Source organism: Peromyscus maniculatus, chromosome 4, assembly GCF_049852395.1.
Source record: "Peromyscus maniculatus bairdii isolate BWxNUB_F1_BW_parent chromosome 4, HU_Pman_BW_mat_3.1, whole genome shotgun sequence".
NCBI lineage: Eukaryota > Metazoa > Chordata > Mammalia > Rodentia > Cricetidae > Peromyscus > Peromyscus maniculatus.
In genome coordinates, this window is record NC_134855.1 from 133676798 (window position 1) to 133689547 (window position 12750).

General features: G+C 50.1%; 2 protein-coding genes across 6 annotated transcripts in view; both read right to left on the minus strand.

Annotated features, from left to right (window-relative positions):
* Cdk5rap1 (CDK5RAP1 mitochondrial tRNA methylthiotransferase) overlaps positions 1-2534 on the minus strand; it is a 34154-nt gene extending 31620 nt beyond the window's left edge. The window contains exons 1-2 of one of the 5 annotated variants that reach the window (XM_076570929.1): positions 2433-2488; positions 1921-2019 (exon numbers count right to left, since the gene is read on the minus strand). The gene's annotated coding sequence lies outside the window, so the exon portion shown is untranslated. Of the gene's footprint in view, positions 1-1901; positions 2020-2356 lie in introns of all 5 variants that reach the window. The other 4 variants (XM_076570926.1, XM_076570927.1, XM_076570930.1 and 1 more) reach the window with 4 other exon arrangements.
* Positions 2535-6761: 4227 nt separating this feature from the next.
* Positions 6762-12750, minus strand: part of Snta1 (syntrophin alpha 1) — a 31759-nt gene continuing 25770 nt past the window's right edge. The window contains exons 4-8 of the mRNA XM_042276536.2: positions 11326-11533; positions 11093-11223; positions 8448-8644; positions 7470-7657; positions 6762-7371 (exon numbers count right to left, since the gene is read on the minus strand). Coding sequence (XP_042132470.1) covers positions 7279-7371; positions 7470-7657; positions 8448-8644; positions 11093-11223; positions 11326-11533 — 817 coding nt within the window. The 3' untranslated portion in view covers positions 6762-7278. The remainder of the gene's footprint in view (positions 7372-7469; positions 7658-8447; positions 8645-11092; positions 11224-11325; positions 11534-12750) is intronic.

The following is a 12750-nucleotide window of genomic DNA, read 5'->3' on the forward strand; positions in this document are numbered from 1 at the left end:
AGGCAGGAAGATCATTTGAGCCCAGGAGTTCCAGGCATGCATGGACAACCTAGCAAGGTCTCTCACACTGGGCATGGTAGTGCATGCCTTTAATCCCAGCATTTGAGAGCCAGAGGCAGTTCGATCTCTGTGAGTTCAAGACCAGCCTGGTCTACAGAGCGAGTTCTAGGACAGCCAAAACTATGCAGAAAAATCCTGTATCAACAAAAAATAATAAAAAACTTATAGTATCTATAATTTACAGACAGAAATAACTAAAGTAGAGCAGTGAGATGGGTAAAGCCACCTGCCACAAACCCTGACTTGACCCACACAGTGAAGAGAAAGAGATAATTTCCATAGGTTGTCTTCTAATCTCTTCACACACACTATGGCATGCACTCATGTGCATGAGCACACAAACAAAATTTAAATAAATAAAATGTAATTATAAAAAAAAAACAGGTGTTATAGTGCACGTCTTTGATCCCAGTGTTCAGGAAGCAGAGGCAGGTGGATCTCTATGAGTTTGAAGCCAGCCTGATCTACCAAGTGAGTTCCAGAACAATCAGGTCTGTTATATAGAGAAATCCTGGGGGTCGGGGAGAACCACACACTAGCCTACTCTCAAGTGTCAGAAAAGAGACTTTTAGTGTGAGCTTTAAATTTTTTCACTACATTTTTATTTTCATGCATACATGTGAGCTTTAAAATCATCTACTTCAGCGCTTTAATTGCTGCGTGACCACTTTTTGCAAGTCAAATTCCCACCTCTGGACTACAAATGTCATAACTATTTTTTTAAAAAGTAAAAACAGGACTTAACCACTTGCCAGATGTTATGAAAATCACACATTAAAAACCCACCCTGAGCCGGGCGGTGGTGGCGCACGCCTTTAATCCCAGCACTCGGGAGGCAGAGGCAGGCGGATCTCTGTGAGTTCGAGGCCAGCCTGGGCTACCAAGTGAGTTCCAGGAAAGGCGCAGAGCTACACAGAGAAACCCTGTCTCGAAAAACCAAAAAAAAAAAAAAAAAAAAAAAACCCACCCTGAAACTGGGCAGTGGTAGCGCACACCTTTAATCCCACCACCTGGAGGTAGAGGCAGGCGACCTCTGTGAGCTCGAGGCCAGCCTGGTCTACAGACTGAGTTCTAAGACAGCCAGAGCTACACAGAGAAACCCTGTCTCAAAAAAATAAAAACAAAAACAAGCAAACAAACAAAATAAAAAATCTAGCCAGAAGCCGTTGGTAATAGCACATGCCTTTAATCCCAGCACTCAGGAGGCAGAGGCAGGAGGAACTCTGTGAGTTTGAGGCCAGCCTGGTCAACAAATTGAATTCCAGTACAACTAGGGCTCTTACACAGAAAATTCCTGTCTCAAAAAAAAAAAAAAAAAGTCGGATGCCAGGCACTGGCGGCACACTTTTAAGCCCAGACACACACACACACACACACACACACACACACACACACACACACACACACACACACACACACACACAAAGAGAAAACAAAAAACAAAGAAAACAAAAAACTTTAAAACCTCAGTGGGTAAAAGTGCCTATGGCTCAAGTCTGAAGACCTCAGTTAGAGCCCCTGAATCCACCGTGAATGGAAAGAACGGTGGAAAGAAGAATGACACTGATCACCACACGCTGTATCCACACACACATAATTTTTTTTGTCTTGTTTTTCGAAACAGGGTTTCTCTGTGTAGCTCTGCGCCTTTCCTGGAACTCGCTTTGTAGACCAGGCTGGCCTCGAACTCACAGAGATCCACCTGCCTCTGCCTCCCGAGTGCTGGGATTAATGGCGTGCGCCACCACCGCCCGGCTTACACATAATATTTTTAAAGAGGTGGGGAAAAAACCCAAACAGGCGTACTAAGACTTCAGCAACCATTCATTCACAGCCCACACCTCTTTTCACAGCATGGACCTTAAGAGTCAATGTGATTGCTGCCTAGCCGGGCAAGCCTGGGATCCGGGAGCCTTCTTTGTGAGCCTTGGGATGGGGCAGCGATCCTCTTGGTTGAACCTGGTGGGAGGGTCAAAGGCAAGCTTATTAAAGGTCTGCACAGCACGGCGCAGGGCGGAGTTCTTAATGGCAGTGGAAAGGGGCGGAACCACCTGCCACATTCAAGCACGTGATTGGGCAGATCGTGGAGCTGGGCGTGGCGGGGCTCCGCGCGCACGCCCACAAGAACCCCGACAGCCACCCAGCGAGGCCGATCCGAGGGGAGGCGCTAGGGCTCGGCACGACCCGGGGACTTGGCCCAGGACGTACAGAAGCAGGCAGCGGGACTGAGCTACATTCGCAGGGTCCCTCGCAAGGCTGCCCGCAGCCCAACACTTAGCACCTTCCCCTAGTGCACCTGGCTTTTCCTGGACGCCGCGACCCCGCCTGCTCCACGGCGCGTCACCTGAGCAAAGCTATTTCAAGTCTCTCACCTCCCACAGCTGCGAGGTCCCGCGTCCGAACCGGAAGCTCTGGCAGCTGGTGTGGGTCTCTCTACGGCGTCCTCCGCTGCGCGCCTATGCGTGCAACTTCTGTTCCGCCGTGACTTCCGTCAGCGGTGTTCTAAGGAAAATGTTTCCTACCGACCTGGTAGACTCAGGCCTTAGGCTTTGAAGAATATACGGGTGTGAAATCCAGTTCTTTATATGCTAACCAAAAAATTCTAAATAAACCAGGTTGGGCCGAGCGGTGGTGGCGCACACCTTTAATTCCTCGGATCTCTGAGTTCGAAGCCAGCCTGGTCTGCAGAGCGAGTTCCAGGACAGCCAGGGCTACATGGAGAAACCCTGTCTCAGAAAAATAAACAGATTGGGCACGTGGGCAGCCTCAGAGTTTGCATCTGCCCTCTTCCCGAGAAAATGGGGGATTCTTAGGGGTGCTCTACCCCTGGAAAGTAGGGGCTCTGCCCTGTCACCCATTAGCTCCCTCCTGTCACATGCACTCTTCTCCCCGCACCAGGCCCTTTTAAGAAAAGTGACCCATGGGTCTGGTAAGATGGCTCAGAGTGTAAGGCACTTGTTGCCAAGCCTGACAACCTGAGTTCGAATCCCCTGAACCTACAAGGTGAAAGAGAATTTACTCCTGCAGGTTCTCTGACCTCCACAGATACGCCATGGGACATACAACCTTCCCCAACACACACACACACACACACACACACACACACACACACACACACACGTCTCATTGTGCAGTAATTCCAACACTCAGGAAGCAGAGCCTGACAACCTGAGTTCGAATCCCCAGAACCTACAAGGTGAAAGGAGAGAACTGACTCCCGCAAGTCCCACAAGTCCTGACTTCCACAGATACGCCATGGGATATGTAACCTACACACACACACACACACACACACACACACACACACACACACACACACACACTAAATGTCTTCTGGCCCAGTAGCATACTTCAGTAATCCCAACACTCAGGAGGCAGCAGCAGGCTGGTCTTGGTGAATTCAAGTCCAGACAGAGCTACCTAGTAAGACTCTGTCTCATAATAAGTAAGTAAATAAATAAATGTAAACAAGAATTTAGAGAAAAGAGTCAGTAAAGAAGGGTTTCTGTGGCTAGCTCTGAACTGCCCACCTTTCCTGAATCTCCCAAATGGCCCTGGACAGCCCTGTTGTTCCTCACCACTTCTTTACCTGTTCCTGCCACATGGCAGGGCCTTGATGCTGCTCTCAGATGCTCTCAGCTGCTCTCAGCTGCTCTCCCTTCCCCGTGGGCCATGCCTCTAGCCAAGGTGCTTCTGTTATGCCCAGGTCGCGACCGAAGACCGAGGATGTCCAGAATGCAACAGCAAGGTTTATTCTATAGATACAAGTCTAGACAGGGAACTCATTCCTACACCCAATACATCGAGGCAGGGAGGAGTTGCTCTTTCTTTGTGAGGCTAGCTTTTTAAAGGCAAAAACCGAAAGCCTTTCAGGGCGGTTGGGGGTTTGGCACAGGTGCAACTTGCATTGGTTTATTTTTATTTTTGAAGGTCTCTGTTCTCTTTTAATTGGGTGAGGGTATGTAACCTTTAAATTTACTGGTTGGGGGTTACAATTATCATTTTGGGGGCTGTCCAGGACAAGTCCCAGGCTTTGTCCTTAAGCTGCCATGAAGGCAGGCTGGCCTAGCATGTTCACATTGACCCAGGCATGTAGCTCTAAGTTGGTGAGGGGTCCCAGACAGTAAACAACTGGCTGAACCTTGAACAGTCAGAGTACATGCAGAAAGGGAGCTACTGCAAGGACTATGTCTTTTGTTCAAGGCCCTCTCAGAAACTGTTTGCTTAAGTCTCAGGAAACTAAAATTGAGGCCTGGTCTCTGAGAGAAGACTGAGCAGCCTGTGATGGTGTCTGCTTGGTCCTTTCGCTCCTTCTCCCCTAGACCTACCTTATAGACTCTATACTCAGGAAAATGCTGAGAGCAGGCAGACAGACCAGAGCCCTGAGGTCAGAACCACCCTGTGTAGCACAGGTGTTTTGCAAGCTCCACCATAACACCTAGTTTTAAAGTGTAAACATTCCATGTGGACAGTTCAAATTCCACAAGCATATAGCATGAGTAACAGAGGAGAGGCGCCCCCTCCTGGTCTCTTCCGGTCACTACTCCCACCAAGAGCCTGGATTTGGGTGGAGGGAAGGAGATCTGCATTCCCAGCCTTCCTCTTCGTTTTGTTTTGTTTTGTGTTTGTGCGGGAAGCTGGAAGCACCTCTGTGTGGGAAGCCAGAAACCCCCTATCCTCCAAGTGAAGCTAGAGTTACAGGCGGTGTGAGCCACCTGCTGTGGGTGCCGGGAGTCAAACTCCAGTACTAACAGTGCTAACTGCTCGGTACTAGCTATCTCAGTGGCCCTCCAACTGCTTTCTTTACTATGTTAACTCTGAAATTTCTGTGTAAGGCATCCTGGGCCTCCCTCTCCACCTCATTCTCCTATTTCAAAGATATAGATAGTGCTATGGTCTCAATGCGGGTGTCCCCCTCAAATCCACATATTGAAACTGTACCCTTCAAGAATAGGAGGTAGGGTCTTTGCAAAGTAATTAAGTCATAAAGGCAGAGCCCTCATGGGTGTAGTTAGCTTCTTAAAGACACCTAGGCTAGGCATGGTGGCACATACCTTTAATCCCAGCACTCTGGAGACAGAGGCAAACAGATCTCTGTGAATTTGAGGTAAATTTGGCCTATACATATCTAGTTCCAAGCCAGCCTGGGCTACAGAGTGAGACCTGTCTCAGAAAACTTCTTTTTGGTTTCATGAAAAAAAAAAAATCTATGAGATTAACTCATTTTACACACTTAAAGATGAGAATACAAAAGTGGTCACACACACAAAGGCCCACACAGTAAGACAGAGCTGGGCCGTGTTTGGGATCCGCCCATAGTTCAGTCTGATCCCAAAGCCCTATTCTTAGCACTGACTAACTCAACCTCAGACTGGCTGGGTTCCCGCTGGGGCTGTGCTGCTGACGGTCGGATAACCATGGCCAACTAGCCACTGCTGACGCCAGTGTCCTTGCCTACAAAGTGGCGACTGTGTGGTGAATACACTGTGGCATGGGGGTGAACGGGATGAGGAGGGGCCGGGGGATCAGAAAAGCGCCAGGGCTGTGGCAGTAGTCCAGAGACCAACTGCGGATTCCTAGGCCAGTGTGGGATTTGGGTCAGGGAAGTTTTAAAAATAATCAGAAACAAAACCCTATGGTTCCAGGAGCTTGGGAACCTTCATATTCTACCTGCTTTAGGACCTGAATGTGCTAAGATATCCACCTGTCTTTCACGGAATTCTACTGGTTGGTGAAAGTTCTGATAGTGGGCACTCATGGGTGGGGTGTGCTTTCCTTCTCTGTCCGGCGGATGACCTGAATGGTCTACGGGATCGACTGTGACCATTCTTCACACTCCACTGACCTACCCTAGGGCAAGCATGCCCGAGGAAGCCCAACCATCAGCCAGGGGCGAAAGTGCTCCGCTCAGCCCAGTTTGAACTAGTAAAACTGTAGTCGATGCACAGCCAGGAGCATGAAAACAAATGCCTGTTGTTGTAGCCATGGAGATTGAGGCGGATTGGTTGGTTTGTCGTTGTGTTACAGTGTTACCTCAGGAGAAGCTGGCTGAAGTATGTTTCTCCAAGCTGTACCTGCTTCAGTGTCTCCTCGTACAGAAATGAGACCGGGAGAGGTCCCACTATCATCTCGGCTCACTCCCTGGGTCTGACCAATTGGAATCACACATTTGATTGTGGAAGATTTGGATGGCTTTCTTCCAGCTGAGGATAGAGACCTGTCAGGTTTACATCACCGAGGACTAGCACAGAACAGATGTATCCTAGATACTTCTAGGTGAACTGTGGGTTGGTGGGTGCATGAGTGAGGTGGATGAGTAAGCAAGACTGGAGAATCTTCACCTACCTGCATCTCCCTATTTCTTGGTGCCTAATTTCCAACCAAGCTAATTAAGTAACTTCATGGGACAATTTCCTCATTGGCTGAAATTTCATAAGAGACCTCAGATAGGAATAAATCCAATTCAGATGGGAATAAATTCACTCTTAGATTTCTGACCCACAGAATGGAAGACATAATGAGTAGCTGTTGCTTTAAGCTGCTAGATTGCAGGGTCATTTATCACAGAGCACAGATAAAGCCTGTATTCACTTTGAGACCCAATTCTCCAGGAGAAGGTCTCACACCTTGGTCTGGTTCCTCTTGGGACTGCAGAGCCATCTCAGAGTCTAAATGTCAAGACACAAACCACAGACATGGAGCCAGGTTGCCTATGTGCTCACAGGCTGTTTATTAGCCAAGAGGAAGGAGGAGAGAGAAGAGAAAACCCAGATGCCCCACGGGGCTCAGGAGAAAGTGAACAGGAAGGCTCCTCTTCTTCCTCTTGCCACTGACCCAGAAGACTCCAACCGCAGAGACCTCGGGGGTGGCTTGGGGCCTCCAGGAGGCCTGGCAGCTCTGCTGTTGGCTAGGGACAGAATCCCCAGAGGGGCAGCTCCCAGGCTTGGAATGGCTTCTGTGTACACAAAATATCTCTCTTCAAAAGGCACTGGTGGAGGTGAGCAGTAGGAAGGGCTGCCCCATCACAAGCCAGACCCGCTGTCTCAGGTCTGAGCCCTGTTCCCCAAGACCGCGCCGGCCTTCCTCAGGCTGGTCTCTGAGACCCTTGTTCTCCTCCTCTCCCTTCCCTCCGCCCCAAGATGAGTAGGCAGTCGGCAGAAGGACAAGTCAGGCCACGGGGTAAATGATCCTCTTCAGGGCTAGTGCATCTGACAACTTCTAGGCCAAGAGCCCCAAGCGGGTGACTTTGGCCGAAAGGAAGGAGTGGATGATAAAGACCATAGTCTTGGGACACGAATGCAGGTCCAGCTGCTGCAGAGTAGACAGAGAGAAGGATCAGGGGCTCTTTCCAGCCTGGCCTCCAGGAGAGCATCCCCACCCCCAGGATGCAGAGGCAGCCCTCCACTTACGATCTCTCCTTCAGCACCCCCAAAGTCCAGGAAAAGGAGACTCGTGCCATCGTCTGATGACATCTGAAGCTTCTCGAAGGGCTGTCGGAGAAGCACAGCTCGGGCTGCTCCTGGCTCGGCTGCCCACAGTGTGAAGCCCTTGTCAATGTGCACGGAGAGGTTACAGGGACGGCCATTCCACGTGCAGGCTGCAGGAGGGCAGTGAACACAGGCTACTGGCACCTCAGAGACCACGAGCCCCACCCCACTCCAAAAGCGGCTCCAGAATCTGGCCTGAATCCCCCTAGGTATGGGAGGCTCACCGTCGGTCACCCTATCCTAACACACAGAAGGGCCAGCCTTCAGAGAACCTGCAGCTGTGTCTAGCCCCACTTCCGGCGCACGTGTTGGAGAAGCTTGGGCTGGAAGTCTCCGTGGAAGAGTATGTAGCTATCATATACAAGGTCCTGGGTTCAATTCTCAGCACAATAAAAAATAAATGGGAGCTAAATTCTATGACGAACACAGTTTATCCCATAAGGGCCCAGGACTGCCCCGTTAAATTTATTTTTCATATAAAATGAAGAATTTAGATTGACATATAAAAAAGCATTCATTGTTTACCTGAAATTCAAAGCTAACTGGTTGCTATCTTACCTACAGCCTCGCCCCCAAGACAGGGTCACATTGTGCAGCCCTGGCTGGCCTGGAACTCGCTTTGGAGACCAGGCTGTTCTCAAACCCACGGAGATCCACCTGCCTCTGCCTCCCAAGTGCTGGGATTAAAGGTGCACACCACCGTGTATCCTCACCAGCAGAATCACAAGGATAACATAAGTAAGACTCCAAGAAAAATGTCTCCCTTCCTCCCAGAGTTCCCGCATCCTCCAAACAAGGACCTCCTAAAAGGCCCAACCTCCATTTGTGATCCCCCTCCCGAAATGTCATAAAGAAAGAAACTTGAATGCCTCTGGGCACAAGAGGTTCCACCCGGCACACCTGTAGACACTTCCTGCACGCCTTCGGCAGCCCGGTGACAGCCATCCACCAGCTGTCGGGTCCAGGCTGCCAGCTCTTGCGGTGACTCCACACTGAACAGGTGAGTGTCCACACCGTGACGCGTGCCCGTGCGCAGGGCAAAGGAGAGTTCTGCATCATAGGGCACTGAGCCCTTGGAGGGGCCCGAGTGCACCAGCCTGTGTGCAGAGCAGAGGGCCACGCATGAGGCTTTGGGGTGGGCTGGGGTGGGGCCAGGGCAGTGACCCGCATCCTTCAGTGTCTTACAGAGGACAGGAATGGCAGCGTGTATGTCTCCACCATCTTCCCCTTCCTCTCATTTCAGCCTTAGTGGGGTCCTCACACATCCTGGTCGCTCTGCCCGAGTACTCCTCCCTACCCCCCACGTGGCTCACTCTTTCACGTCCTGTAGATCTTAGTTCAAATATCCCTGGCTAGCCTGGAATTCACTATGTAGACCAGGCTGATCTTGAACTTGCCTTGAACCTCCAGCTTCTTTCTCCTAAGTACTGGAATTACAGGTATGTGCTCCCACATGCAATTGAAATTACATATTTTACTTATTAGCTTCAGTAGGCTTTTGCCTAACTTCTTCCCTAGATTGTCACTAATGTAGAAGTTTTTGTCTGTTTTACACGGCACTGTATTCCAAGCAATTTAAACTATGGGCACATAGTAACTGTTTAAAAAATATTTGCCTTAATTAGCGAATCACTTGATTAGGCAGGCAATCCAAAACCTGCCACTAGTCAGCTGGCCCGGAACCTATCCAGAGAGAGGAGACATGGTAACAAGCTTGATTCTCATTGGCGGCTGTGGCCTTGGGCAGCTCACTGCCCCTCTCTGGCAGCAGACCTCTAAGTTCTGGCCCTTAGCCCCTCTGTTCCCCACGCCACCCACTCTGTTTTCCTTTAGAGCTTCTACTGAAGTCCCATACTCCAGCCGCGAGCCTCAGACCCAATAGTCCCCAGGCTTCTGAGCCACGTTCCCTATGTTTCCCACATGTACTCTGGATCTGACTCAGCACCCCACTGAACCTCCTCCATAGGCACCTTCCCTCCAGTCCCACTGCCCCCACCAACACACACACACACACTCCAAACCTCCTATTCATCCGGGACGTCTCCTGCCCTCTCCCATCTGGCAAGCCCTGAGCCTGTGAGTTCCCACCCATGCTCTTTCCACTGCAAATGCCACTGTTCTTCTCCATATGCTCCCTCCACCCACTTGCTTCCCTCGGCCCATGTCTCCCAAAGCTATGGCAGCCTCTCAGCTTCTGCCCTCCCCCTCCCCAGTGAAAGTTCTCCGAGGCAGGCACAGGGCTTCCTCTAAAACACAGCCCCCCCGTCTCCTGACTCCCCAACTCCTCCAGCACAGCCTGCCACGAGTGTTAGGACACTGCTGGGACTAGGGAGCCGGCTCTGGGGGTGACGTGCTTGGTGCTCAAGCAGGAGGACCTGAGTTTGGGTCCCCAGCATCGATATAAAAACCAGACCTGCAGCCTCAGTGCTAGGCGAAGCTGAGACAGGGGCCACTGGCCTGTCAGTCTAGCCAAAACAGCAAGCTCTGCGTTCAATGAGAGACCCTGGCTTGAAAAAAATAATATGGCGTGGGCATGATGGCACATGCCTTTAATCCCACTTAGAGCCAGAGGCAGGCATATCTCCTGCAAGTTCAAGGCCACTTTGGTCCATGTTGCAAGTTCCAGACCAGCCAGGGATACATAGTAAGACTCTGTTTCACAAAAATTAATATATATATATATATGTGTGTGTAAAAATTAATATATATATGTGTGTGTGTGTAAAGCCAAATGTGGTGGCACATATCTGGAACCTCAGGATTGGAGGGGGCAGAGACAGGTGGATCCTGTGAGCTTGGTGATCAGCCAGTCTAGCCAAAAATAGCAACCTCTAGGTTTGGTGAAAGACAAAGTCTCAAATTTAAGGTGGAGAGAAATAGAGAAAGGTATCTGAATATGACCTCTGGTTTTTGTGTTTGTATGCACATACACAAAACCTTGCTGACACAATGTTCCCTCACCAGACAGCAGCTCTGTCTCTTTTCCCCCCGGTTCCCATGTGGATTCTGCATCTGGTTCTGCCACATTCACAGGCCACGAACATGCTCTAGTCCTTCCCACCTCTGTACCTCTGGCCACACCTAAGATCCTCTACCGTCCTTCCTCAAAGCCACACTTCTCATTCATCAAAGTCCACTTCAAATGTCACCTCCTCCCTAAGTCTTCCCTTGCCAAGCCAGACAGCTAAGTGTTTCCTATGACCTTCAATGTAATGGCTATTCTGGGTCTATCTCCCGACTCCGGATTCTCCTAGAGGGCAGTGACTGTTCACGTGAACTCTGTGTCCCCTGAACCACGCAGTACAAGATGTAGGTGTCAGTAACTGAGTGACAGTTAGCACTCCACATTTTTCTGTTCCGAGCCTCAACTTTATAAATGAGGAAAACTGGGGCTAAAAGGGGCAGACCTTGCTTCAGACCCCCTGGGAAGTAGCTGGAGGCAGAGCAGGGCTGACCTTTGGGGCTTCTGGGACCCCTCTGGAACACCACCTTCCCAAGTCTGAGCCCAACACTGAGTGCAGCACAGCGCCCCTGGCCCTCGGTACCTGGTAGCAATGAGCGGGGCAGTACGGGCTGGCCTGCTCAGGGCCTCTCGAGTCTGGGGGAGAGAGCAGTAGAGGAGCAACTCCTTCTCCGTCAGCAGGGCCAGGGTTGGGGCCGTCCCCCCACTGGGCAACTGCAAGCAAAACAGAAGTGAGGAGGGGTGGAAGGGAAAGAGATCAAGGGCCAGGAGGGCGTGGGGTGACACAGGGTGCCAGCAATGGGGCCCAGCCAGCACCTGTTCCGTCAGCCAGCCAATCTGCTTGATGTCCTGGCTCCCAGCTGCACCTGCGGCTGTCAGCAGCGCCTGCAGCTCGTCCTTGACCCAAGGGATGAACGTGCTGATCTGGCCTTGGATGGCACCTGCCCATGACCTTGCACTGGCCTCATCCTTGGCCCTCAAGAAGAAGGTGTCCTGGCCATCTGCTGCCCAGATCTCCAGATACCTGAAGGGACAATGGGATAAAAGATAGGACATGTCACTGGCCAGCTATCCAACCCAGACGTGTGGTCCAAGAAACCCACCCACTGCCAAGCCGGAAGAAACCACACAGGGTGTTCATGAGAGATAAGGACTGAGTTTGTTGCTAGAATCCCAGCCACAGGTGTTAAAAGCTCGCAAGATTTAGGGACAAGAAGCTACAACACACACATATACACACTCAAATTTCTAGATACCCACTCAAACATGGGCCAGGAGCCACAGTTATGGTATAAGGACCCAATTCCCTTTTCTCCTGGTGTCTACGAAAGGTTCCTGCTGAGCTAGCTTTCCAGTCCTCCCTGTTGCCTAGAATCTAAGGCATGCATCTAATAATAAGGGAAATATATTAAGAATCTTAAGAGACCAAGTTTACTTATAGGGGTCTGGAGAGATGGCTCAGAGGTTAAGAGCACTGGCTGCTCTTCCAGAGGTCCTGAGTTCAATTCCCAGCACCCACATGGTGGCTCACAACTATCAATAATGAGATCTGGTGCCCTCTTCTAGCCTGCAAGGATACATGTAGACAGAACACTATATACATAATAAATAAATAAATTTTTTTTAAAAAAAAGTTTACTTATAATAAAGACCTGGGCCAAGCGGTACACATCTGTAATCAAATCAGGTTGAGGCAGGCAAGAACAAACTAAAGAGACTCCATCTCAAAAGAAAAGAAAAGAAAAGAAGAGAAAAGAAAAGAAAAGAAAAGCAGCCAGGTATGGTGGTTCACATCTGCAATGTTAGCACTTGGGAGACTGAGGCAAAAGGATCAGAAGTTCAAAATTACCACCAGGGCAGTCGAGACGGCTCCATGGGTAAAGGCACTTGCAGCCAAGCCTGATGACCTGATTCCCGAGACCCACATGGTAGAAGAGAACCAACTCCTAAAAACTGCCCTCTGACCACCACACATGCACACACACACACACACACACACACACACACACACACACACGTGCGCAAAATAAATAAATACATAAATGTTATTCGAAAATTTTTAAAGACTGAGCTACCTAAATTATACAGACTCTGTCTCAAAAAAGTCGGGGGTGGGGGGAGATTTGGGGAAAGAGAGAAAGTGAGTAGAGAGAAAAGAAACAAAAAGCTGTCCATCAAATATGGAGGGAGAGTTCCAGGGGACAGCAGCAGCAGTGCTGGAAAGGTTTTCCACAATGTTTT